Below are 25107 nucleotides of genomic sequence, written 5' to 3'. Positions count from 1 at the left end.
TTAATCTTTACCAAAATGTTATATTTAATGACTGTGAGTATATTAAAAGTAATAAAACAGGAAAAAGAGTAAAGGGAAAAGTCAATGGCTGGCAGTTAAGTGCTGAGATACAACTGACCTTAGGCAAGATGGTAGTGATACTGATTAGAGGTCTTTCCTAGAGATTTCTCTACTTGGCCACTTTTCCTTTAGGCCTTGTTTGCTTCTCTGATTTGCCGCTTCCCCTGCCCCATGCTTCTCCAACTGTCCCAGTCTGGGCTTTTTTTTTTTTCTTTCAACTTTTCTAGTATGCCTTCAATAAAACCTACCTGTCTTATTTTTTCTTGCTAGGACCATCAATTATTCCTAAATAATGACATGGTAAATGTGAATGAGTTAATATGCAGCCTCCTTTGGTGAACATACAGCTAGAGATAACGACACAAAGGAATAATTGGAGTCCTTCCTTGGTTTATTCAGCCTCCACAGATCTCTACTTTCATCCATCCATCCATCCATCCATTCATTCACTCACTCAGCTTTGTCCTCGTCAGTGATTTTTATGATGACCCAGAAGGCACGTTTACCATATTTGTGGATCATTTGAAGCAGGAGCTATAGAAAGTCCACAGGATGGCAGAGACCACAAAGACTTCGACGGGCCAGAGAGGCAGACTAAAACAAACAAGAGGCTTAAACAACACGCACGGGGTCTGCAGCCTGAGTCAACCCAAGCGGCGGCTGCACAAGGGCAGCCAGATAGCAGCTCTCGTGAGAAAGCCTTGGGGCTTTCACCGAGAGTAAGTTCCGGAAGAGTTCAAGGTATGAAGGCACTGACAGAAAAGGCTCCTTTGATCTCAGGTCCTAGGAACAGAAGCAAGTTCTCTCTGTAGCAGCCCCTGGGAGGAGCAGGAGGAGCAGGCGAACCAGGAGTCCAGCGCTGGGAGGTAGAGCCTCAAAAAGCAGGCAGAATTCCAAGTAAAGCCAAGGGCGATCTTATAAACAGCAGCAGCGCCCACCCATGCAAGGGAGAAGGTAGTCAGGAGCAGACAGGAGCATGAGTAGCAGGAACAGGAGGAGCCAGGGAGCCCAGGCCAGTGGCCCCTGAGATGCCACCAGTGCAGTGCCGCCCTGCTCTCGGTGGCACTGGCCTCATCTCCAGGAGGGGGCTGTCCCCTGTGCTTCCTTCTCCACGCTGCTCTTCCCACCTGAACGATTTTCCTTCCTCGCTCCCACTGGGCCTTCCCACAGGCTTTTCTCTCTGCCTGAAAGGAAAACTACCTCTAGGAGGAGGGAAATGATAGTTGTGCTGCATTTTCAATCCTGAGCGTGTCACCTGCGGGGACACTGATATGCTGGAGCCGTGTAAGCTGAGCTAGATGGAATTTCTGGAGCGTGTCAGCTGAAGGGTAACCAAAGGGATGTGGATGTTGAGGCTGGAGACAAGATGCCCACGGCACAAGAGGTGTTTTTACGTGTTCAATAAATTTTCATGTGGAGATATTAGAGCATTGAAGAGGAAATCCACAAATTGACTCAGTAGATGGGTTGAATGGCTTTTAAACCCAGTACCAGATGTTTACGTTCTTTGAAAATGGGGGCATTTCAGTCACAGTGGTAGTTTCCCATAGCACGACTTTTGAGCCAGTGGAGTCATCAGCATCTGATAAGTAAAATCATACATGTGCCTACCTGGTGAACTCCACAGAAATTCTTAGCAGAGATTTGGGAGTGTGTGCTTTTTAGACCAAGGAGCCTGAACTGTCTGGAGGATATGTACTGTGAAGCTTTTTAAAATATAACACAGAAGGGTTTTATGAGATCATCTGGTTCTTGTATTCAACCATACATATTTGCATTATGCAGAATATACCCATAGAGTATTTTTTCCTTTTGTATCAAGCCACCTAACCCAAGTGGGAAAGAAATTCCCGACTGATCCTCAGTGACTGTAGCTGATCAGCTCCGCGCTTGGTCTTTGGAGGAAGGTGAGAACCCAGGCTCCCTCCTGTCTCTCACACTGGTGCTCCAACACCCTTATTCAGTCTCGAATATTAAAGCTGATGGATTTAGCAACAGTGTGCTTCTGAATAGGGGTGAGAAAGAAACCTCAAGAGAATGTTTGTAGCTGATAACAAGAGAGAAGTGTCTGGTTTTGCTAACCAAACAGGAGATGAAATGTTCTTTTGTATGTGAGCAGGAAGCAAGCAGATTGTCTAGTTCAATAGCTTTTTATACCCACCAGCCGTGTTGAATTCCATCTTCTCCATCAGTATTATCTATAAAACCTCTTTCATTAGAGATTTTGTTAGGAGAGTGCTGTAGCCTGTTCTCATTCAAAGGTATTATCTCTTTCGGGGAGAGGACTGGGAGCTATACCTTTATTCCCCATATCTAAGCTAAAATGAAATCAGGAACAAACCCTTGTGACAATTTGTAGCATTTTTGAATTCTTTGTGAGAAAGCTAATGCAACTAACAAAGAAGTCATAGTCAATAAATTGGTGACTCTAATTAAAAGCAACTTTTCAAAAGAGTAGTTGGGAAATGTGGAAGCCCTTACTGCAGCATGGTTTTCATGTAAATCTTAGATTTGACTGTCACTCTATTAACCTTAAATAATTAAGCAACATATTAATATCATTGATTAGCATCTTAGATTATAAAGATTGCTTCAGCTGTCCGTCAAATACCTGTTCTGGCTTTACAGACACAACGTAGATTCATTGCTGGCAGCAGGTTTGGAAAATGTCTCTATGAGTTAAATATATCAAAATGGCATTTGAAAAAATGTATAAGCAAATTAAACCTTTGTACATGGTACTATGGACCACTTTCACCCAGAGTCAAGTGAATGTCCCTCCTGAGAAGCCCTCCTTGGGTTTTCCCTGCCAATAAATGTGCCTTTTCTTCTTTGAGCCCATGGAGGACTCAACACCCCTCCAGCACTGGAAGGCCGCTCCTGCATTGCAGCCTCTTCAAGTGTCCACCTCCTTATCACAGTCCAAGCCCTTTAGAAGGCAAAGATGATGGCTCTCCATCAGTGTTTTCAGCCCTAACCCAAAGCCTGGCCCCTGCTGAATGCTGCAGAAGGACGATGCTGACAGCTTCTCCTTGAAAGAGAGTGTAGGAGTGACAAGCAGCTCTCAGGTGAGACCAACAGACACTGTGGCTCTGCACCTATGTCCCAGGCTGTGTTCTGGGCTGGGGGACCAGTGAGGAGAAGGATCAGCTGTCAGCTTCCAGCTGTTCTGTGGGATGATGCTATGGGTTTTACAGGACGCAGGGGTGCGGGAGGCAGAGAAAGGAGCCAGGGAGAGTGGTGAGGAGAACTGGAAAAATAGAAAGGGCTGGTGAAGCCAGCAGGTAAGCAATGCCTCCGGCAGTCTTCCTTGCCTCTGAACCAGAAGGGATCCAGGGACAGTTAGTGGCTCAAGTCCTGCGGCTCCAGGTGCCCAGACGTGCATTTCCTGTGTGGAGTGGCCGGGGCCTCTCCTTGGTGTGCAGCCCAGAAGTGTGGCAACTTCGGGTTGCCCAACCTTCCCAGGCGGGGAGGTAGTCCAGTCCTTCAGGAAGAGTCGCTGGCTCCGTTCAAGTGCCATCACAGCCCCTTGTATTATGTCCCTCTGACGGGTTCCAAGAGGGCTATTTTTCAAACCTGCGGTATTTACAGAGACAAGACTGGGCTGCTCCGTGCAGCCCAGGACGATTTCAGCCTTTGAGGTAATGGAGACATAATTGAGGAACAACGTGGAATTAGTGTCATAGCAAATGATCTAGTGCCTCAAGTTAAGTTCACCCGGTTGTGGTCAGAGTCACTCATCTTGAGTAGCAAGCTGCCACCAGAAAGATTTCTTTTTCGAGCATTTAGGAAATAACGTTCAAGTGCTGTGCGCTTCCAAGTTGCAGGAGCAGTTTCACGCCTCAGCTTTTTAAAGGTATCATAATGTTATTCCTTGTTTTGCTTCTAGGAAGCAGAAGATTGAGGAAATGACTTGGGCGGGTGCATCAATGCGACCGAAAAAGACACGGACGCGCTCCCCTGGGACCTGAGCTGTTTCGCAGTCTTCCCAAAGGTGCCAGGCAAGCGTCAGTTCCCCTCAGGCGCTCCAGGTTCAGTGCCTTGTGCCGAGGGTCTCTGGTGCCTTCCTAGACTTCTCGGGACAGTCTGACGGGGTCAGAAGCGGCGGGACAGCGCGGGAAGAGCAGGCAAGGGGAGACAGCCGGACTGCGCCTCAGTCCTCGGTGCCAAGAACACCGTCGCGGAGGCGCGGCCAGCTTCCCTTGGATCGGACTTTCCGCCCCTAGGGCCGGGCGGCGGAGCTTCAGCCTTGTCCCTTCCCCAGTTTCGGGCGGCCCCCAGAGCTGAGTAAGCCGGGTGGAGGGAGTCTGCAAGGATTTCCTGAGCGCGATGGGCAGGAGGAGGGGCAAGGGCAAGAGGGCGCGGAGCAAAGACCCTGAACCTGCCGGGGCCGCGCTCCCGGGCCCGCGTCGCCAGCACCTCCCCACGCGCGCTCGGCCCCGGGCCACCCGCCCTCGTCGGCCCCCGCCCCTCTCCGTAGCCGCAGGGAAGCGAGCTTGGGAGGAAGAAGAGGGTAGGTGGGGAGGCGGATGAGGGGTGGGGGACCCCTTGACGTCACCAGAAGGAGGTGCCGGGGTAGGAAGTGGGCTGGGGAAAGGTTATAAATCGCCCCCGCCCTCGGCTCCTCTTCATCGAGGTCCGCGGGAGGCTCGGAGCGCGCCAGGCGGACACTCCTCTCCGCTCCTCCCAAGCAGCGGCGGCGGCTCGGAGCGGGCTCCGGGACTCAGGCGCAGCGGCCAGCGGGCGCCTGGCGGCGAGGATTACCCGGGGAAGTGGTTGTGTCCTGGCTGGAGCCGCGAGACGGGCGCTCGGGGCGCGGGTCCGGCGGCGGCGGAGAACAAGAGGAAGGACTTGGGCGGCCGGGTCGTTGGCCGCGGGGAGCGCGGGCACCGGGCGAGCAGGCCGCGTCGCACTCACCATGGTCTTCTGCTGGGACACCGGGGTCCTGCTGTGCGCGCTGCTAGGCTGTCTGCTTCTCACAGGTGAGGCGCGGCCGGGGGCCGGGGCCTGAGGCGGGCTGCGATGGGGCGGCCGGAGGGCAGCCTCCGAGGCCAGGGTCGGGTGCACGCGGGGAGACAGGGCTGCAGCCCCGAGAAGCTGGCTACGGCGAGAACCTGGGACACTAGTTGCAGCGGGCACGCTTGGGGCCGCTGCGCCCTTTTTCCGAGGGAGCGCCTCGGGGAGTGGCTGGCCTGGACCCGCGAGCATCAGCGCTCAGACGGGGTCCGCGCTGGGGCTGTCCGTTTGCGACAGGGTTGCCGATCCCTTATGCAGCTGTTGGGTTGGGGTCTCACTGCCGAGGCCCCGGGCACTAGGAGCCCCACGCACCTGGACCTGCCTGGCACCCAGAGCCCGCTCCCAGGCGGCCTGGCGCAGATACACGGGGTCGCCTGGAGCCGGGAGCAGAGGCTCCTGAATGCCTGCCAGGCTGCCCAGGGCGGCGCTCGGCTGAGCCCGGGGCGTTGGTGCTATTGGGCACCGGCCGCGACCTCGCGCCACGAGAGTGAAGGAGGGGAGCCGATTTGGAGGAGACGCGTGCCTGCGGGGAGCAGGAGGAACGCAAGAGAGGGCCAGGGCCGGCATCTCATGACCCGCTAGGGCCCCCGAGCCGGACTGTCCCGGGGAACGCGCGGTGAGCGCCCGCTCCTCCCAGCCGCGCGCGGACCGCGGGGCCCCAGTGCGCTGCGCTCAGCCACCGGGTGGGGCCTCTGCCGGGAGCAGGCGGGGTGCGCGGTCCAGCCAGTGTCGCCGACATCAGTGACCCTGACCGACGAGGGCAGCCCAGGGCCCAAATACTGTTAAGTTACTGACTTATAAGCCTAGCCTTTAAAATCCCAGCGAAGAGAGGGCGGGCGATTTTGACCAAACGATGCGGTTTGAGGAATCGGTGAGGTCCGCCCGCCACCTAAGTCAGCCTTCACTGGGCGTTTGGGAGACGGGCGGTGGAACCGTCAGGGGCTGGGGGTTTTACCAGCAGTTAGACCGCCGCCATCGAGGGGTCAAAGCCCCAAGGAACTTGAGGGTTCGGACTCGCAGCCTCTGCTCAGTGGGGCTGAGTGGCGGAGCCTTGTGCCTCGTTCCCCTGGGCGCAGAGAGCCAGATTTCGGAGCGCCTTTCTTTTAAGCATCGTGGAGAAAAGGTAAAATATGTAATAAAATACAGTAGTATAAAATAAATCATTGCAATGATTCCCGGGAGGAAAAGTCAATAAGATGGAGCATATTAAAACCACCACCACAACAACAAAAAAGCTTGTTAAACCTAAAAAGCAGTAATTGTTAAATATTCTTTCTCAGTGGGAAGACTAACTAGAAGGTCAGTTTCCAAGTAACAAGTAATAGTTCCAGTTAGATTGGTGAAACTACTGAACCCGGAGACAGGGCGAAGTAGTAACTTCTGAGAACTCACTGTAGGTTGGGAAAGATGCTAACATAACTCTATTAAATAAAATGTTGTATTTTCTATTTCACAAATACATTTTTTTGTTTTGAAAAGTCACTTGTATTAAAATATAATTGCTTAGAGAATTTAAATACCTCACTCGACTATTATGTAAAGATAAATCTAGGTAAATTACATGAATCTAAAATTATGGAGGGAAAAGTATGTGATTTATTAGTTTTTCTACTTCACATAGATATATCTTTATTTCAAAAACATGCTGACTTTAGTGAAGCATCGTTTTGTTTGTAATTGGGACCATCTTAGTTCGGTGGAAACTTTACAGAAACGTGAGTGGGATCCTCTTGTGATTTTTCTTAGATTATAATTTACTGAAATGGGGCAGCAGTTTTCGAACTCTGATTTTGGTGTTTTTTTTTTTTTTTTTTTTTTTTGCACTTTTTTGGAAGAAAGGACTAACATTGGCAAGGTGAGAGCCTCTTTACCTGACAGTTAACAGAATACTCTGTTAGCTCATGTTAGCTCAGTCTGCAGCGTAGGTGCTTTTGAAAACCCATAGTTTCTCTGTCTGGTTAACAAACATCTCACAGTAAAACCATCAGCTACCACCTACTTTACAAACCGCATCAGGGCTTTCATGCTCAACTGAGGGGCTGCATATCCGGGAAGCAATGTCTAGTAAGAAGCCACATTTCCGCCCTGCAGAGTTCTCTTGCATCATTATGAACCTGGGTCTGCTTTCCTTCAGGTGCTATGTAATCTTTGAATACTTATCAGCTATTAATATTGTGTGTGTGTGTGCATGCCTGGTGTGCACATGCATTGAGATGTAAAATAACCAGAGGCTCAGTAATACAAAAAGATAATGCCTTTCCCCTCTAAAGAGTTTATTTACCTCTTCCAGATCTTCTGGGAATAAAAAGATGCTAATAATTCAGATACTTTCAAGTCCTCTCTATTGCTCTTTCTCTGTAAAGGATACCAGTACTCTTTCTCCAGCTCTGAGCCTCATTTCCTACTTTTAAGGTATCACAGCCTGGATGAAAGCTACAGATCTTTTTCTTTGTCCTCATTTTTCTTGAGTTCTTAAACAGCTAACATTTACAATTTACTATAACTAAGTGGAAATATTGAAATCGTGAATTTTGTGAAGGAAGTCCACATTAATAATATTAATGTGTACATGAAAATACCTATTTCAAATTGAATGTAATGAATCTCTTAAAGTTAATTTTTTGTAACAATTTTTGTTGTTTTCCCCGAGGTTTTTTATGAAGCTGCACTTTTTTTTAGTCTAAATTGCATATTCGAAATACTAATTATTTAGGAGCTTTGGCAGCCTACATAGTTTTCCAACTGATGCATCATGTTACAAATGAACTGTAGGTGACTACTTACTCCAGTTTCTCAAATATTTTTACTTTATATTTTAGCACTTTGTTCCATTTTTTAAATTTCCCTGTTGGAAATTCTATAATAGGCTATCTGGTTTCTTTTCTAATGATCACCAAATGGGTACTTTGCTTTCGTATGTAAAATGAAGATGTTAGAATAGGTGGTTGATTTCTAAGGCCCTTTCCTGACTCCAAAATTCAATTAATGATTCCAAGAAATGGCCCGAACACCGTGTCTGTCTTTCCCTTTTTCTCTTCCCCACCTTATTTATATTTGTATGTAGAGTGGATGAGAAACCATATGATGCTGGAGCTGTTAGGATGAACTGGGTTTCCCCTGCTAATCACATTAAATTTTCTTTTTCTCTAGTAGTATGTACCTAAACAGCCTGTCAATTTGGCCTTGTGTAGGCTGTTTTGGAAGAGATGGGCTGGTAGAGGACGCCTGAGCCAGCAGTCATCTTTATCTTGGGCTTTTTTTACTAGTAGAATGTATAACTCTATAAAGTAGATGCTCCCTCAAAACTCTAGTGGCATTAACTCTTCTAAGGATAGCAGTCATTTTAAACCCCTATTTATTTCTTGAATTTTAAAAACCAACACTTATTTGCTTCAAAATGGCTTTATTCTTTTAAAAAAACGTTCCAGATTTTAACAGGGATACTAAACTCCTTATTTAAGATTGAGCCTACTTTATATGACTTTTAAGAAACTAAGTAATTACTTTGTTCTTTCCAAAAATGATCGAGACATTTATAAATCTACTTCAAATTTATTTAATATGGAAGTTGAAAGTGATGTGTTACAAAAAAATGGTTTCACATTGACCAAAATAATGTAATGTCCTTGAGGAAGATTATGCAGCCAGTCGCGATCTACACAGCAGAGTTATGGCTGATGTTTGACCTGGCTTGGGCAGTTGGGCAAGACAAGAACAAATAACAGAGTAAGTAGCTTCTGTAGTGCTTTAAACTGAGATGTGTATGTGGGTGGGGATAAGAATGGAGAGAAAGCGAGAGAAGCTATCTTGGCACATGAATGTTAAAAGCGAAGCCTGCTGGTGTTAGTACAGACCAGGAGTGTCCAGTTCTTGGTTTGGATCTCACAGTTAGGGGTCTGTTGGGTGTTAAGTAAATATCATCATTTTTCAGTGTGTTTGTCATTGCAGGTAGGGGAGGAAGGGCATCTGAAATCATACCAGACTTTTTTTTAAGTAAAAATATATTAGTGTGAGTAGTTAAAAGCATAGACCATCTGCTGCATTTGGTTTAAGCAATTTGGTGGAACCGAACAGTCCATTCTGCTCCATTGGCCTTCATTGACAGGAGAGGCTTGTAAGAAATGACAAGATCTCCTGCCAGATGCTTTCCAGGATCACTGGTGGTTCCTCGCACTCTTGGGTGCTGTGGAAACTGCATGCTGCTGATTAAATTGCTGGATTTTATACCAGATTGAGGGAGGGGAAGGAAATGGGAGGAATGGGGTATTTGAGGGAGGGCTTGAAAAGAAAGCCTCTGACTTAGCTCACGGGGCTGCAGGGGGGTTCATTAAGGAAACAGTTGCATTGAGTCTGCTGAAGATAGTGGACTAGATTTCCTGCATTGCCGCTGGGGCGGATGTGGGGAGATGTCAAGAATTCCTGGGGATTTCCCATCCGTCTTGGTAAAGCTGGATGCCTGAAAGCCATTTCTGATTGCTGCTCCTTTCCTCAATTTTGAGCTCTTTGAGGGACTTGATCTTGCCTCACAGACACACACGCATGTTGTAAAAGCTAGATGGAACCTCATAGACCCCATCTACTCATGCCAGAGATGGGAAAACCGGCCCAGAGGAGGCCAGTGCTGTTTTTCAAGGTCAACAGCTGGCTAGTGGCAGGCCCGGGAACAGAACCTGATGTTCCTGCTACAGACAACATCTCTTCTTCACTGGTGTATTTCCTCTTCCCCAAACGGAAGACAGATGTTCAAATATTTATTGACTAACATTATTACAGTGCTAAAATTTCTTTCGAAATGACATCTTTTTAATATGAAGTTTTCTTCTATTTTCTTAAAGCACATAAGGGGTTTAAACTAAGAATCAAAATGATGGCTGCTTAGTAGCATGCCAAGAGATTTGATGAGAAGATTAACTTTCCTTACGAGCACTTGGCATCCTTTTTCTGAACAGCTGTGGCTTACATACTTGTGGCTTATGGTACTAGCTTTGTCTTTCGCCACTTCTCTCCACACACACACTGGGTTCCAGCTACACAAACTCTACCCTAGTCAAACAAATTACTCCCCCTTCTTCAGAGGCGCCTTCACTTTCATCACTGTGTTCATGCTGCTCGGCTGCTTGCAAGACCTTTTCCCTCCCTCTGTGTCTCCTCCTCCCCTACTTGCAAGATCCAGCCCAGTAATCACCATCTCTGGGAGCTCCTCCTTGGAGCTCCCAGAAAGCACTTGCCATTTCTTCTGCTCTCCTGTAGCCCTGCGGTGTACCCCGCCTCCAGTAATTCTCACTTTGCATTGTTAGGATTTTATGTGTCTGTGTCCTTTCTCTTTGGGAGAGACCCCATGTGTTAGCTGTCAGACTGCTGGTACCTAATGTAAAGCCTTGTACAGAGACTCTGGGTAAGTGTTGGAACGAATGAGTAAATTGATGAATATGTAGCCACACTATCATTTCAAAGAAGCAATCTCAGATACAAATTTATTTCATGAATTTATTCCAGTATAGTAATGTGCTCCTGCCTGTTCATTTCACCTCATTTACAAGGGATTACTTACAGCAACTCTTCTCAACAGATAACATTTGTCCTCTTCAATGAGCAATTGAGATGTATGAGATCAGCTATGCTCTTCGACTCTCGGAGAAACCATCTCGTGTCCTCCCCTCCTGTGTGGGCACAATGCTTCACTGGGGCCTCTGAGCCACCAAAGCCAGGCTCTGGTCACTGCAGGAGTCCTGTCTTGGCCTCTGTTGGTGAGGTGCTAAGCACTTCAGCCTTGTTCTGCAGTGTGTTATGCAATTTTTAGAGAACAGAGTCCTCAGATTTTAGGGTTTGACTTTTTTGCCCTCTCTTAGACTCAAACCCAAGTCCTTGGGTGTTGGGCTGAGATGCATAACTGAACAACAGAGGTCTGGCCACAGTCAGAACCAACTCTGTTTTAATAGGGGCATTGGTTATAGGACCACACTGGTCTAACTTCCTCTTTCTTTAGGATGAGGACTCCTCAATGCTTCATATAAATGGGTTCCTGGCAGGACCACCCTACTGGGTGTTAGACATATTCTTAAAAATTGGAATCCCATGGCTTGGGCTCAAACTGGTTCCTCCTTATCCTCACCCCCATCCCGGCCCATGCTGCGCATGCCCACACCGTACTCCAAAACATGCTTCTCACTGTGTGCTCCGAGGTCCAGACACATCAGCATCCCCTGGGAACTTGATGACTCAGAGCCTATACTTTAATAAAATCCCCACGTGTTTGTTTGTTTTTTTTCATTAAAAATCGAGAAGCTTTGATTTTAGTAAAGGATCCAAAGTCAGTTCTGGTGTCAGGGTTCATTTCCTTTTATTTTTATTTATTTATTTTTTGAGACAGAGTCTTGCTCTGCCGCCCAGGCTAGAGTGCAGTGGTGCAATCCTGGCTCACTGCCACCTCCACCTCCCAGGTTCAAATGATTCTTGTGCCTCAGCCTCCCAAGTAGCTGGGATTACAGGCATGTGCCACCATGCCTGGCTATTTTTTTTGTATTTTTTGTAGAGACAGGGTTTTGCCATGTTGGCCAGGCTGGTCTTGAACTCATGGCCTCAAGTGATCCACCCGCCTCGACCTCCCAAAGTGCTGAGATTACAGGCATGAGCCATCACGCCTGGTCCCATTTCCTCTTCACTAATACCCTAGTGATGAACTTTGACATGTGTGACTAAGGGACTAGACCTGGGCCAGCCAGGAATCTTTCTCTTCTGGCTCCCATGTTGGTCTCGTGCCACCTTCTACTGGGACATCTGTGTCCTCCTCCAAAATTCTTTACAAAATCTTGTACTTGGCTTAGACTCGTAATCAAAGTAAACAGAGGTTGTGGTCTTGAAGAATACCATGGTTTACCAAATCATGGGTGGCGAGATCAAGGTCCTGGAAAATATGGATTTGGTGGGAAATAGTAAAGATGCAATTAAATAGCCAGGTTTTAACCATAAGGTTCTACGAGGCTTTTGCTTCTGGAAGAAAATGACTTGGTGGCAAAAACCAGCAGTGGTAAGTATCCTGCAGAATTTTTGGTTGTCAGGGAGGTGTCAGTGTCTTGCTGCATTGTGCTGCCGCCGATCACACATTTCATGTGCCTCTTACTGGCTTGAAATTGAATGTATTTGCACTTACATTCTTCCTTGTCATCATTGCCAGTCTTGACAAATGCTTTTACCTTTTCACAGATTATCACGGTGCTCGCGGGCACTTTTTCTCAGCCTGGTCTTCTATCCTTCTATTTAATGGGTGGAGCACAAATGGATTTCCTCTCAAGCCACAGAACCACCCATGTGGTCTACACAGGCAGAGCTACAACAATTATCAGATTCTTTTGTTAAAAGGGGCCTGAGGTGAACCTAGCAGAAATGAAAAGCCTTGGCTGTTATTATACACAAATATAAAACCACTTAAACTCAAGGCCACCTTTAGCAAAACCCTAATTAGGAATTAGTCTGCCAAGTGATTTCTATGAAAGCCTTTGCCTCTCTCTAGGGCCACGATCCCCAGCCTGGGCTCTACATTAGAATAATCTGGAGAGCTTTTAAAAATCCTCGGGTCTTGGCTGTAGCCCTGACCAATTTAATCATGAACTCTTGAGAGGGACCTAGGTATAGGTAATTTAAAGCTCCTGGGTGATTCCAATGGACAGCTGAGGTTAAGAATCTCAAATTTCATCACACATTAGAATCACCTGGTGGGCTTGTAAAACTGGCTGGCTGGGCCCCACCCCAGAGTTTCTCAGTCAGTAGGCCTGGGTAGGGCCAAGAATTTGCTTTTCTAACAAGTTCCCAGGGGATGCTGTTGGGCCTGGTCCAGAGATCATACTTGGAGAACCTCTGCCCAGGGGCTAGTTTGAGAGGCCTGGCCACATGGGAGGCACCTGCCCAAATGCCAATCTGTAAAAGGCACTAAACCATTACTAGACAGACGACAAGGTGGAAGAAACGACGAGAATTCCTGCCAGGAAGAGTATGTGTTGGTGGAGTATGCAAGAAAGAATACTTGGAGCAAATGCCAGGGCATTGAATCAGTGAGTCTAGATTAAATTGCCTTCCGAGGGGAGGGGGACTGTTTCGCCGAGTGAGGTAGGTACGTTAGCGGCAGAAGTGAATTGCTAGTCTAGACTAACAATAGTCCTCCTTCTCTGCCTTATGCTGTGGAGCGCTCAGTCTTTCCTCTATGTAAATATTGGCAAACACCATACTGTTGGCCTGTCCCGGGCACCCCCATGCCTTGGTCCAGCCCTGGTTTCCTCCAGTATGCCTGCAAAATTGCCTCTCCAACCGGGCCTCCGTATCTGCATTTCCGGGGCTGGGATCAGTATGGCTCCCACTTGGGTGGCTGAATTCTACCCGGTGGGGCAGGGTGGCCTCCTGACTTTCGTGATGTGCCAGGGTTCTGTCCCCACTGTTGTGAAAAGCTACTGCTGGCTGGAGACAGAGCTGGCCTCCTATTGTGTGAAACCACGGTCCTGGGACACTTCTGAAACACCAAGAATTCAAGCTGCTTCCCCCTTGCTGGGGGCATCCAAGGTAACATGCAGAGCATTTCATTCTTAATATTGCATGAGCTCCACTTTGGCGCTTTTATTTTCAAATACAGAAAGAGCATACACTTGAACGACCACACAGTCACTGTTTCCACAGGGCTGAGGCACAATAGCCATTTGGATCTGCCATCTATTGCTACATAACAGGATGTGCCAAAACGTAGTCAGCCACCACAACAGTGCATTATGCTTCAGGATTCTTTTAGACCTTTGGGCTAGCCTCAGCTGAGTAGTTTTCCTTCGAGTCTCACCTGGGTCTCTCATGCATCTCTAGTCCCTGGCATTTCAACTGGGTCCTTGGTGCTGGGCCTCCCTGTTCATGAGATCTTTCCTCATTCAGTAGCCTGGCCCGGGGCTTCCTTTTCCTGGGGGCAGCGGTGTTGCAAGAGTGTAATGGTGGAAGCTGCAAGGCATATTGAGGCTTAGGTTTTGGAACTCCTACGACACCACTCTACCACATTCTATTGGTCAAAGCAAGCCCAGCTCAGATTCGAGGGGTGGGAAGCAGATGCCTGTCTGTGTGGAGAGGAGCACAGCCTCACCAGTGGACTACACCACTGTTCCACACTTCATGTTTGCTTTTCAGTCTAGCTATTAGGCTGGAGTTTGGCCAAGAAAATACAGTAAATAACTTATAATAGTAAATAACAATAAATACTACATAATACCTTGACCCTTCTAAACAGTATCTGGGAGTTAAAGAAAACAACAGGCCCCAGAGAAGAGCTTTCTGTTCATACGTCAAATTTTGTTTTGGGTACTTGGCAGGCATGCGGGGCGGCAGCCTCTGATGACTAACATGACACCAGCAAGGGAGGACAGCTGACCCCAAGATTCTGAGTGCAGGCAGCGCTGCAGCTTCTTGGGGCTCCTATCATAGAGGCCCTGATTTAGCACCTTTCTCTGGAGGTGCAGAGACTGCAGGGACAGATATGCTTTCGGGGAGGGAGAAAGGAGGCTACCAAGCCCTACTGACTATACAATCAATATATGTATTGATTGACATACATTATTTTACTCAGTCCCGAGAGGTACGGTCCTCTTAACCATGCAAAAACTGATGCTTAGGTAAATTAAATACTTTCCCTAAGACCACAGAAGTGGTAAGTAAACCTGGAATTATTTGAATCTGAGTCTATCAGACTTGCAAACCCGACATTTAGGGCTCCCCCTACCATGCCTTTGAACCTAAATGAAAAGAGGAGAAGGAAAAAGCATCAAGGGGAGTGTGCTAGTCTTTCCCTCCTTCTATCCTTGGAGTTTGGCCATCTCCAAAGAATGTGAGAAGCCACTGCTACTCCAGCTTCAAGTGGCCTTGGGAGATTCCACTGCTGTATGTGGCAGACACTGTTCACATCTCCAATAAGACAATTTTAATCATGTGGGTTTTCTTATCATAGGCATTCAAGGACCTCCCAAAAAACTTAAAGTCAGAAAAAAGGAGCCCTGAAGCTATCAAGGACATGATTTTATGTGGACTTCCAAACTGTTTTCCCAGATATGACTTTAAACCAGTTCAGATGACAAAGAACAGCATGAGACCCGCACTTTATTCTAGAAAAACTCGTATCAGGCAGGTCCTAGGAAAAAGCTGGGACTGCCCTCTCACAGGTGGTTTCCAGGAATCCAATGTGGACTCCTCTGCACCTTTCAGATCCCAGAAAGCTCACAGCTTTTCCAGAATGAAATTGAAGTACCTCAGGGAACGACCCGGAAGTGCGTTTGACCCTGAAGGCAGATGCTACATGAATTGGATAGGGGAGGACATTAACTGTCCCCCAGGGAAGGGAAAGGAGTGTAAGTACTGAACATCTCAGCACAGGGCACTTTCTGTGTTAACTCAGTCGAGTCTCTTCCTAGCCATCTACCGTGCACACCTGTAACTTTGTTTTATGGATTGAAACCCCAAGGCTGAGGAATCCCTGCTGACTTGCTGAGGGCCACCCATTTATGAAACAGCCAAGCCAAGATTCAAACCGAGGTCTTTTTAATTTTGAAATCGGGACTCTTTCCACCAACGTTTACTCAAAGTATCTTGAATGATTAAATCTAGGGATTAAAGAAAAGGCAAGAATTTTGTTTTCAGGGTTTAGAATAAAAAATTGTCATGTTTGTGAGAAAAGACAACCATCCAAGAGACTTTTTCTCAAACAAAGTGACCTGTCAGTCACTTTGATTTCCCTGTTTGATTGGCAGTCCTTGTATAGTGAGCAACACTGGGAGCATTTATTTAAGCCCTGTAGCCCCTGTGTCTCTCCCTCCTCCTTACCATAGACCTACAAGAAGTCAAGAAGGAGAAAATAGTGTTTTCCTTCTTCTTTCTTGACCTGTTACTCGGAGAAGGACACTTTTTCAACCAGAATACTGTCATGTTACCAGAATCTGAGAAAAATCCTATCCTGCCACCTATTGAGGAGTTTTATCTTTCACTCCAAAGAAAAAGCTAGAAAGTCTGGTCAAATAGATACATGCTTTAGATGGAAATTATATGGAATGGTGTATATACTATGTAAAAATATACATGGTGGCTATATATGTAAAAATCCACTGTTGGATTTTTATGATTGTTTTCTTTCTCTAAGTTGGCATTAGAGAAACTAAAAATGTATGTAAACAGATGGGGAGGCAGGGATATACTAGAGAGGATTGCAAACAATTTCAAAAGGCAATGTAAACTCTGGCAACAACATTGCATCTATGATTAATGGTATTGTTTTCTTTTTGGGAAACATTGTTTGACTGTCTTTTTCCACTTAATGTCTCCTGCTGGATCAGATTTTTGTTCTCTGCTATTCTTTGAACATTTTTATGGCTTCAGAATCCTCTCCATAAGGAATTCTGGTACAACTAGAGAAAAATATATGTGTGGAAATTGAGTAATTGCAGTGCCCTGGAATGGACTTTGGGTACCTGTAACTTCTTGAGCGTTAGGAAATATTTGACACACATTGTTGGTGTACAAACTAAAAGTGGTTCAACCACTCACACTCCCATCCCATCCTCTGTTTTCAAAACTGGTCAATGAAAAATACCCTATCAAAGTATTTGGTACACAAAGTCACTTAAAAGGCAAATGGGAAATTCAGGAGACTAACAGGAATGGATTTTCAGGAATTTCTACTTCACTTTAGCCTTTTGGGACTGACATTAAACTTAGTGGTTCCATATCCAGATATATCTTTTCTTAGAGGGAGTAAAATCCTAAACTGTATAGAAATAAAGTTTGCTTGATTGTTGCTATTTCTTAAATGTGCTTTGTAGTCCAAACCGATGGACATGGGATTGCCTTGCTGGAGTAATTCATTCACCATTTTGGGATAATGTTAAATACAAACTTAGGAGGGGAGGTTTAAGAAATACTCCTCTTCCAGTGATTTGGAGGGCTGTAGTATTTTCTTTTCTTTTTCTTTTTCTTTTTATTTATTTATTTATTTTTTTTGAGATGGAGTTTCACTTTTGTTGTCCAGGCTGGAGTGCAATGGCATGATCTCGGCTCACCACAACCTCCACCTCCCGGGTTCAGGCAATTCTCCTGCCTCAGCCTCCCGAGTAGCTGGGATTACAGGCATGCACCACCATGCCTGGCTAATATTGTATTTTTAGTAGAGACGGGATTTCTCCACGTTGGTCAGGCTGGTCTCAAATTCGCGCCCGTCTCAGCCTCCCAAAGTGCTGGGATTATAGGAGTGAGCCACCACACCTGGCGAGGGCTGTATTTTCTCCCACAATCTCATGAGGAAAAACATGAGTTATATTAAATTTAATTTTCCTGATCCCAATTTTATGGCCAGTCATTATTCTAGATTCATACCCAGTTTCCAAGCTGAGTTCAGGCATGTGTAGAAGACTTTTATTTTATAACATTTTAATACATTCATTTAAAGATGCTCAAGGGAATATCATCAAGTAATCCATTATATTTTATTTTGAGGTATAGATATGGTTGTATTCATTGTGTTACATGTTATCATTGAATAAGTGTTCTTATTTTTTAATTTAGCTGAGTTTTACTAAGATATATCACTTATGTTGGTGAAGAATGTGTGACTTCCTATACTAAAAGATGGGGTCTTTAAAAACACAGTGTACATAGTTTGCAGGAGATCTCTATTTGTTGACTTAGATTATCTTCCATATTTCTTATTCACCTATTCTACTTCTAAATGACATCCCCTAAGAGGCCAGCTTAGAGCTGAAAGACCTTCAAGAAAAAGGAATGTTTTTGATCCATCTTTGCAGTTGTTAATCCAGTACAGTGCCTGGCACATAATAGTCACTCAATAAATACTGGCTGGACTGACTGAAATCATATCCTGAGCCATTTCTCCGGGTCTGAGACCCTTCTAGGAGTCATGGTTCCTCATTGGTTCCCCTTCTAAGTGTGTGTGTGTGTATAAGCAGAGGAGGTTAGGAGAAATATGCCCAGGAGCTGGCAACAATTCTCCCAATTCACAGGCGATGTTCTGTTCCTTCCATTTGGGTTATCCTCTAGGTCCAGTGACCATTTTCTCATTTTTGGCTAAGCTGACCATGTTCTCCTGACTCGACTCTAGACTCAGGAGTGAGAATGAGGACTTACGCTGCCCACCTTCTACTGAATTGCTTCCCAAAAGATATTTTCCCTGAGATGAGCCTTCCTGCTAGGATACTGTTAACTGGCTCAGGTTCCCAAACAGCACAGAAGATAGTTGAGTGGAACCTTCAATTTCTAGGTACACCAACAAAGCCCGAGTCACTTTTAGAACAGTCTACAGGACTCCAGAAAGATGTTTTCTATATTATTTGGACTTCATAAACTGCATCAAAGTAAGCTGAAAATTAACATCAGAACTTTATCACATTCAGCCTTCCAATCTCATTTCACCTCTCCTCCATTTTTATATATAAAGCAAATGATATTCTGTCATTATTTGTAATCGATTCTAAAGTTGGAAGTCTGTATGAGGTGAATAGATAAGGCTTTGTACTGTTATAAGGCTTTGTATTGTTATATCTTTGTATTGGTTGCACAGATAGTTACTATTGCCGCCATTGTTTTGTCACCTGGAATGTGAACATTTTGGTTGAAAATGATTTCCTCTTGGCTCTGGGCCATGTGTGGTACTGGCTAGGTGAACTGCCAAAAGGAAGGACATGTTAAGAACATGAAGTCCTGGCTAATGCATCATATCTGACAGTCCTCATTCATTCCCTCATTGCTGAGTCTCCACCCCGATCATCTTCCACGGTGCTCTGTTTCAACAAGCACAACATGACCTGAATATGTATCTAAAGCATGATTACTTGTGGCTGTTTTCCCAGTGGCAGGTGAAGTCAGGTAGACCCCAGACAAAAAATATGCGAACCAGAGCATTGAAAGAAGGTGATAGAGCTTTCTCCTCCCAGTATAGAGGCCGAGGAAAACAGAGTTGTGAGAAACAAGGAAATGTATCTGAAACTGTTAGAAGAAAACAACTATTTAAAAGGGAAGATGAAGCTTACAGAGTGGGAGGATGTGGAAGTCTTTGAAGGAGAGAGACTCTGCTGTTTCTTTTAGCAAATACACATTGATTCTTCAGGTCTCACCTTCAACTTTATTCTTCTAATAAAAGACTCTCACTCCCTGGGCTGAGTGAGGTACCTCTACACCTGGCACTTCCCCATGATAACACACAAATATAATGTAATTTTCTAGTTCTTTAAGCAGAAATTAATTCTATGCATCATTAGATATATATATAGACTTATTTATCTGTTGTTCATGCTAAGCTATAAACACTGTAAAGGAAGCAACCACATTTGTCTTGTTCATATACCTCTTGGTATATGTTCAAAAAATTAAATGAAAGAGTAAATGTTGAGGTTAAAGATGGAAAAATAAACAAGGGAGTGAAGGAAAGGGGTCATATAGAGAATGTAGTGCGGGGAAAAACCAGGATTGGCTGACAGTAAAAGAGAGATAAGAAGCGTAGGTAAATGAGGACAGGGTTCCCAGACTCCTGGAATTGCACCTAAGAGTCCAACCCTTCACCCAGTTCATCAGTCTCATCAAAAGGAGGTGGTGCCTTAATTTCATGGGAACAGCTTCAGCATTGGGCACCTTACTACCTTTCCACAGAGCTGTTCCTTTTGGTTTTATGTAACTTCTGCTTACTGGTTTTGGTTTTGTCCTCCAGAATGAGATGATTCATAAGTTATTTTAAAGCTGTTAGGTGGGTGGCCAACTGATAACAGAAATTGTTGTTGTTTTTCTTCTATCAGAGATACAATGTCTTGGATTATTTATTTATTTTTTTTTTTAAAAGGCTAATTTCTAGAAATAAAGTTCTAGGTAATGAAGGTGTATGAGTATACATGTCCTGAGAATGAAAGCCAGCATTCCCCAGGCATTGAATACAAACAACTCTAAAGTCTTCTACAGGTATTTGTAATGAAGGCCTTAATACCACATGCCAAAATCAGTGAAAAGTTTTATTTGGCAAATTATTTCTTTTAAAAATTGAGATACTGCTGGTGAAAATGTACTGCTTTTAATAGATTACTTTTCCTTCCAGAACCTTGACTCTCAGCAAAACTTGTATAACATGAATTCCATCTAAGATAAGATTTTTTTAAGTTTTTGAAATCTTAGGAAAGCACAGCTCTTATAAATATTTACTACATGAAGGATATCTTAAGAAAATGTGAAATTAGAAAAACCCAGAATAAAAACTAACAGTTTAATCAACATGTCCACCCCATTTTCTAAGTATGATTTATCTCCAAAATACGTGTAATGAAAGGCAATTATATTTCAAAGTGTTTAACTTAGAAGGAAACTGATTTTGACAATAGAAAACACAATGGTCAAGAATTGCATTTGATGAGTCTTAAAAATTTGCTAATGTAGCTTTCAAAAACTCAATTCCCCTATGATGGATAACTTTATTGCACACTCTTGGCCATTTAAATCTCAAAGGTCAGAGGGTTTGTATATATTACTGGTTGCAAAGATAGAAATCTTCTCAACTTTCCTGTTAGTGAATTTAAAGTATACCCTTTATGAACAGTCTAAAGGACTCCAGAAAGATGTTTTTTATATTATTTGGACTTCATAAACTGCATCAAAGTAAGCTGAAAATTAACATCAGAACTTTATCACATTCAGCCTTCCAATCTCATTTCACCTCTCCTCCATTTTTATATACAAAGCAAATGATATTCTGTCATTATTTGTAATCAATTCTAAAGTTGGAAGTCTGTATGAGGAGAATAGATAAGTCTTTGTATTGTTATAGTAACACTTTTGGCTTTTCTTGCATGAATAGCTACAGTGCTAAGGTGCACACTTGTCTATCTCCGTGTTTGCCAGCCTTTCTTCTTCATTTTATTATACAGAAATGTGAAGGCACTATTTGGGAATCAAACTAGAAACTTGAACAATATGCATTTTATGGTAATTTAATATCATCACATTACAGCTCCATGACATATTCCTTTTTTTCCAGAAGGAACTGTGTGTGGATCTGAAGATTATGTCACATGACAGATTATAAGATGTAGCTGAATAAAATTTAAAAGTTCCAATTCCCACTTGTATATTTTAAGTGTTCCATGGCAAGCTCCTATGCTGAATTGATAAAATATCTCCCAGATCTTTTCTGTGAGACTTTCCTTCTAAGGGAACCCACAGGGATCCACACAAATGATAAATCCATAACATTGAAACATGCTGTCATCATCTCTATAGATGCCTGGAACTTTGACACTGGACAGTAATGAAAGCAGAGTATTTGGTAAAATATCTGGACATAGACCAAACTGTAATCCTAATGCTATGTAAAACAGAAAAACTTTCCATTTTAGATTGTGAGTCACATGCATTCCATACTATGCTTCCAAACTGGGTAATTGTTTATTTTAAGAGAACATGGAGGATGCCTTTGGCAGAACTGAAATTTGCAATCCTAAATAATATAGAGATTAGAAGTCTAACATTAAGGGAGTTCAAGCATTTTATTAGGACTACTACTCTTAATAATACAACTCTATGCAAATGCTCTTGCAGCTAAAAGCATTTTGTCACTGATCAGATTCTGTGATTCTAAAGAGGATGCACAAATTGATTAAAAAAATTAACAAATTACTTTAAAAACTCAGTTACTTTCATTAAGCCACGTGTATATTTAGTCTCACATACTCTGAGTGTGTTTATTGAAATCGCACCTCCACTGAGCAGTCAGTTATCATGTGTCTTCCAGGTGTTCACAATTGGAAAATGTGTATATTCCGGCCTGAAGCAACTTCTGAGTAGCATAACACTACTGGCAATTATGATCCATTCTATAAGACCTGACATCAGAGCTCAGTTTCCCCGCAGACCTCTGAACAGTGACATTGGATAAGAACATAAGCCCGTGGCGAGTATGCTTCAAATGTAACAAGTGCTCTGCCATTGATAGAGAAAACAGAGACGTGTCCAAGCCCTGCCTAACAGACAAAATGTTCCTTTATGCATTTTTAGGGTGTAAAGAGTGTTTTCTCTGTTTGTGGCCCTTTGCATAACCAGACGAAGGTCTACCAGACTTCTCTACCGAGTATTTTACGAGTTACGTCTTGTGCCCTGTCAACCAGATCTTGACCTTTGCCCTAGGCAGCTCAGATAACTTTCATGACATCGTATGGTAAACTGAAATGACATATTGTTAGACAGCTCTGTGGAGGTGGGTTTTGAACTCATTTAATAACAGACCAGCGGTGTAGGAGTGGAGCATTTTTTGGGAAAAGGTAACTCCTTGGTCAGCAGGAGATTTCTCCCAAACCAACCTTAATTAACTCTGATGTCACATGAAAAGGAGTTGTGCATGGCTGTAGGTCATTGGAAGGGTAGGCCTCTGATGGTAGCCTGGTGACAGGCCTAATGATCAATGAATGTGCCCTGCTAAACTGTGACCCACAGAGAAGGCAGCGTCAAGTGAACAGCTCAGAGAGGCACGCGGAAGACATGTTCCCCTCATAAACATTGACAGTAGGAATGTTGATGGTATTAGAGCATTTTTTCCTGGTAAACATTTTAAACCACACAAATTTTTTTCCTTTTAAATAACTTTTATGAAGCTTAAGGAAAAATGAGTAAAGTCAATGACCCATGTATGGATGGGATGAAAACCGTCCAGGTTCTGATGATTTTAGACTTTGGCCACTTCAGTGGCTAACAGTATGATGTCTTTTGTGCCAAGAGCTACAAAACCTATTTATGGGTTTCATTGTCAGACAATTAAAATATGAATTGTAAGACAGCCTTAAAACGAACAAACCAGAGCAGAATTATTGAAATGAACATAATTGCAGAGAAGTGCCAATGCCAATTGCTGACGTTAAACGTTTATGTGATTTCTTGATTTATTTTTTGACACCTGGATTCAAGACATACATGCTGTATACACGACTATTTTGAATTTTCTATTCAGGCTTTGAGATCAGAGACTTCACATATTGAATCAAATAGTTTAGGGATTACTTAGAATGGCAAAACCTCTAAAGCAAGAAATCAGTGTGGTAAAATAGTGAGTTTAATATACTATAAAGATTTAAAGGAAAAAGTAGGTTCCTAGGATTAGAAACTTTCTACAAACTAAATATAATGTTGATGGACAGCAGCTGCCTAAACATTCAGTGCTATTGTTTGAAGACCAATAACATAATTACTCTAAAATAAAATATTAGGTATTTGTAAAGGTGCCCATGTGAAAGTCACAAATAATCTTATCTGCATAAGGGATTAGTCAGCAGTGAGTCAGAGCCTCATACTCTTGCCACATACAAGTCAATTTTTAAATCCCCGCCTAGAAAGAGCTTTCCCTAAGCCTAAGCTGAATGAAAAATGTAATTAAAGCACACACCAAAAACCTCCTCTAGTTCTACATCAACCTCCCCACCACCACTCAAACAAACTTGAAGTTTTCATGGAGAGAAAAGCGTATGCATGCGTGTCAGCAGGCGTCTGTGTGTGTGTGTGTGTGCGTGCGTGTGTGGGTGTGTATTTATGTGCACATTCTTTCTACATTCTGTCTTGATTTAAGGCCAATTGTTTTGGACAACAAACCCGACATTTTAAAAATTAATATCATTGCTAATTGTGAGACGTAAAAAATATGCTTTCAGTTCATACAAATCCCCATGGCTTTCACATCATCTATTTAGTCTGTTGGTGGATGGAATATGAACTCTCTGGCCTTTCTCCATCATTCTGAAAGTGAGAGGAGATGGGACATTATAATGCTCTTCATCAAAGCATGGTCCCTGTCAGCATAGCTGGTAGTGTAGTCTCCATTTAATGTGGTAATTTAAATCTAGGCATTCACTTATAATGTCCACTTCATATTGTCTGATAAAATACTTAGATAGAGATATGACACAGAGGTTAAGAACCAAGAGTTAACTTTTTTATTAAGTTTCAGAGCCCTATAAGAATTAGCATCGCAAATAAAAATGTTAGTAGCTTCTGGAAATTTGCAATTGCATTCTTAACCCTTCTCCCACCCTTGCCACGAACCACAAAGATTCTATGAGATTTAGTCTATGAGACTTAGGCCTTTAGCAAGCTACCTCTTAAGGAAAGAATATTGTCTCTTATTGTGAATTATGTTTAATTAACCTCAAACAACCTTTGTAAAAGGCTCATGATCTTAAATTCAAATTTTAGAAACATGATACTTGGGGATCTCTATTTAGATAAAGAGGCCATTTATCATGCAGGATTATGTACTACTGAAAATGCAGTATGCAAAATCAAAGACAGATGCATTTCATTTGAAATGAATATACAGAGCTTTAAGTTAAAAACAAATAAATTAGAAATAAAAAAATTGATATAAAAGGAAACACCAGATTTATTCAGAGAGTCTTAGCTACATAATTTGTTAAAAATTTCAATTTAAATAGGGAAAATTCAAAAATGCAATTAGGAGTGATTTACAACTAACACTAAATTAAATTGAAAAGATTGTAATGGGGGAGGGAACAGTACGTTTTTTGCAACATGTTTGTAAACTTCTACTATTAGGTAGTGATGTTACGGAACATGAAGGAAAAATTAGGTCTCTAAAATCAGCCTTCTAAAGTTTTAAGCTGGAGAAACAACTAGTGTAAAATCTCACACTGATGGGGTCATATGTGGCAACAAATTTCAAAATAACTGGATATTCTAGGCTTTCAACAGAACTCTGTGATTACTTTAGTCATAAGTTGTTGGGTTTTTAAAAATAGCTACCTTATTGAGATAAAGCTCGCATACTATAGGAGGCCAGAATATGACACCCCAAAATACGACTGTAAGAGACAAGAATATTAAAGTAGATAATTCAGTGGTTTTCAGTCCATTCAAGAGTTGTGCAACCATCACCATTAATCTAATTTTAGAACATTTTTATCACCCCCAAAAGAAACCCCACGCTGATTATCAGTCACTCTCCATCCTCCTCCCACCAAGCCCTGGCAACCACTA

The 25107-nt window shown here is 43.5% G+C and overlaps 1 protein-coding gene and 1 long non-coding RNA gene across 6 annotated transcripts in view; one reads left to right on the top strand and one right to left on the bottom strand.

The window, feature by feature from the left end:
• The window catches only part of LOC102146113 (uncharacterized), a 256037-nt gene that overhangs the window by 84019 nt on the left and 146911 nt on the right, over positions 1-25107 (bottom strand). The window lies entirely within an intron of this gene.
• FLT1 (fms related receptor tyrosine kinase 1) overlaps positions 4691-25107 on the top strand; it is a 196091-nt gene continuing 175674 nt past the window's right edge. For all 5 annotated transcript variants that reach the window (XM_005585555.4, XM_015439110.4, XM_065533117.1 and 2 more), the window contains exon 1: positions 4691-5042. In XM_005585555.4, coding sequence (XP_005585612.3) covers positions 4979-5042 — 64 coding nt within the window. In that variant the 5' untranslated portion in view covers positions 4691-4978. The remainder of the gene's footprint in view (positions 5043-25107) is intronic.

Source organism: Macaca fascicularis, chromosome 17 (genome assembly GCF_037993035.2).
Source record: "Macaca fascicularis isolate 582-1 chromosome 17, T2T-MFA8v1.1".
NCBI lineage: Eukaryota > Metazoa > Chordata > Mammalia > Primates > Cercopithecidae > Macaca > Macaca fascicularis.
The sequence above is the reverse complement of the archived record's forward strand: the minus strand, read 5'-3'. Positions and strand labels throughout refer to the sequence as shown.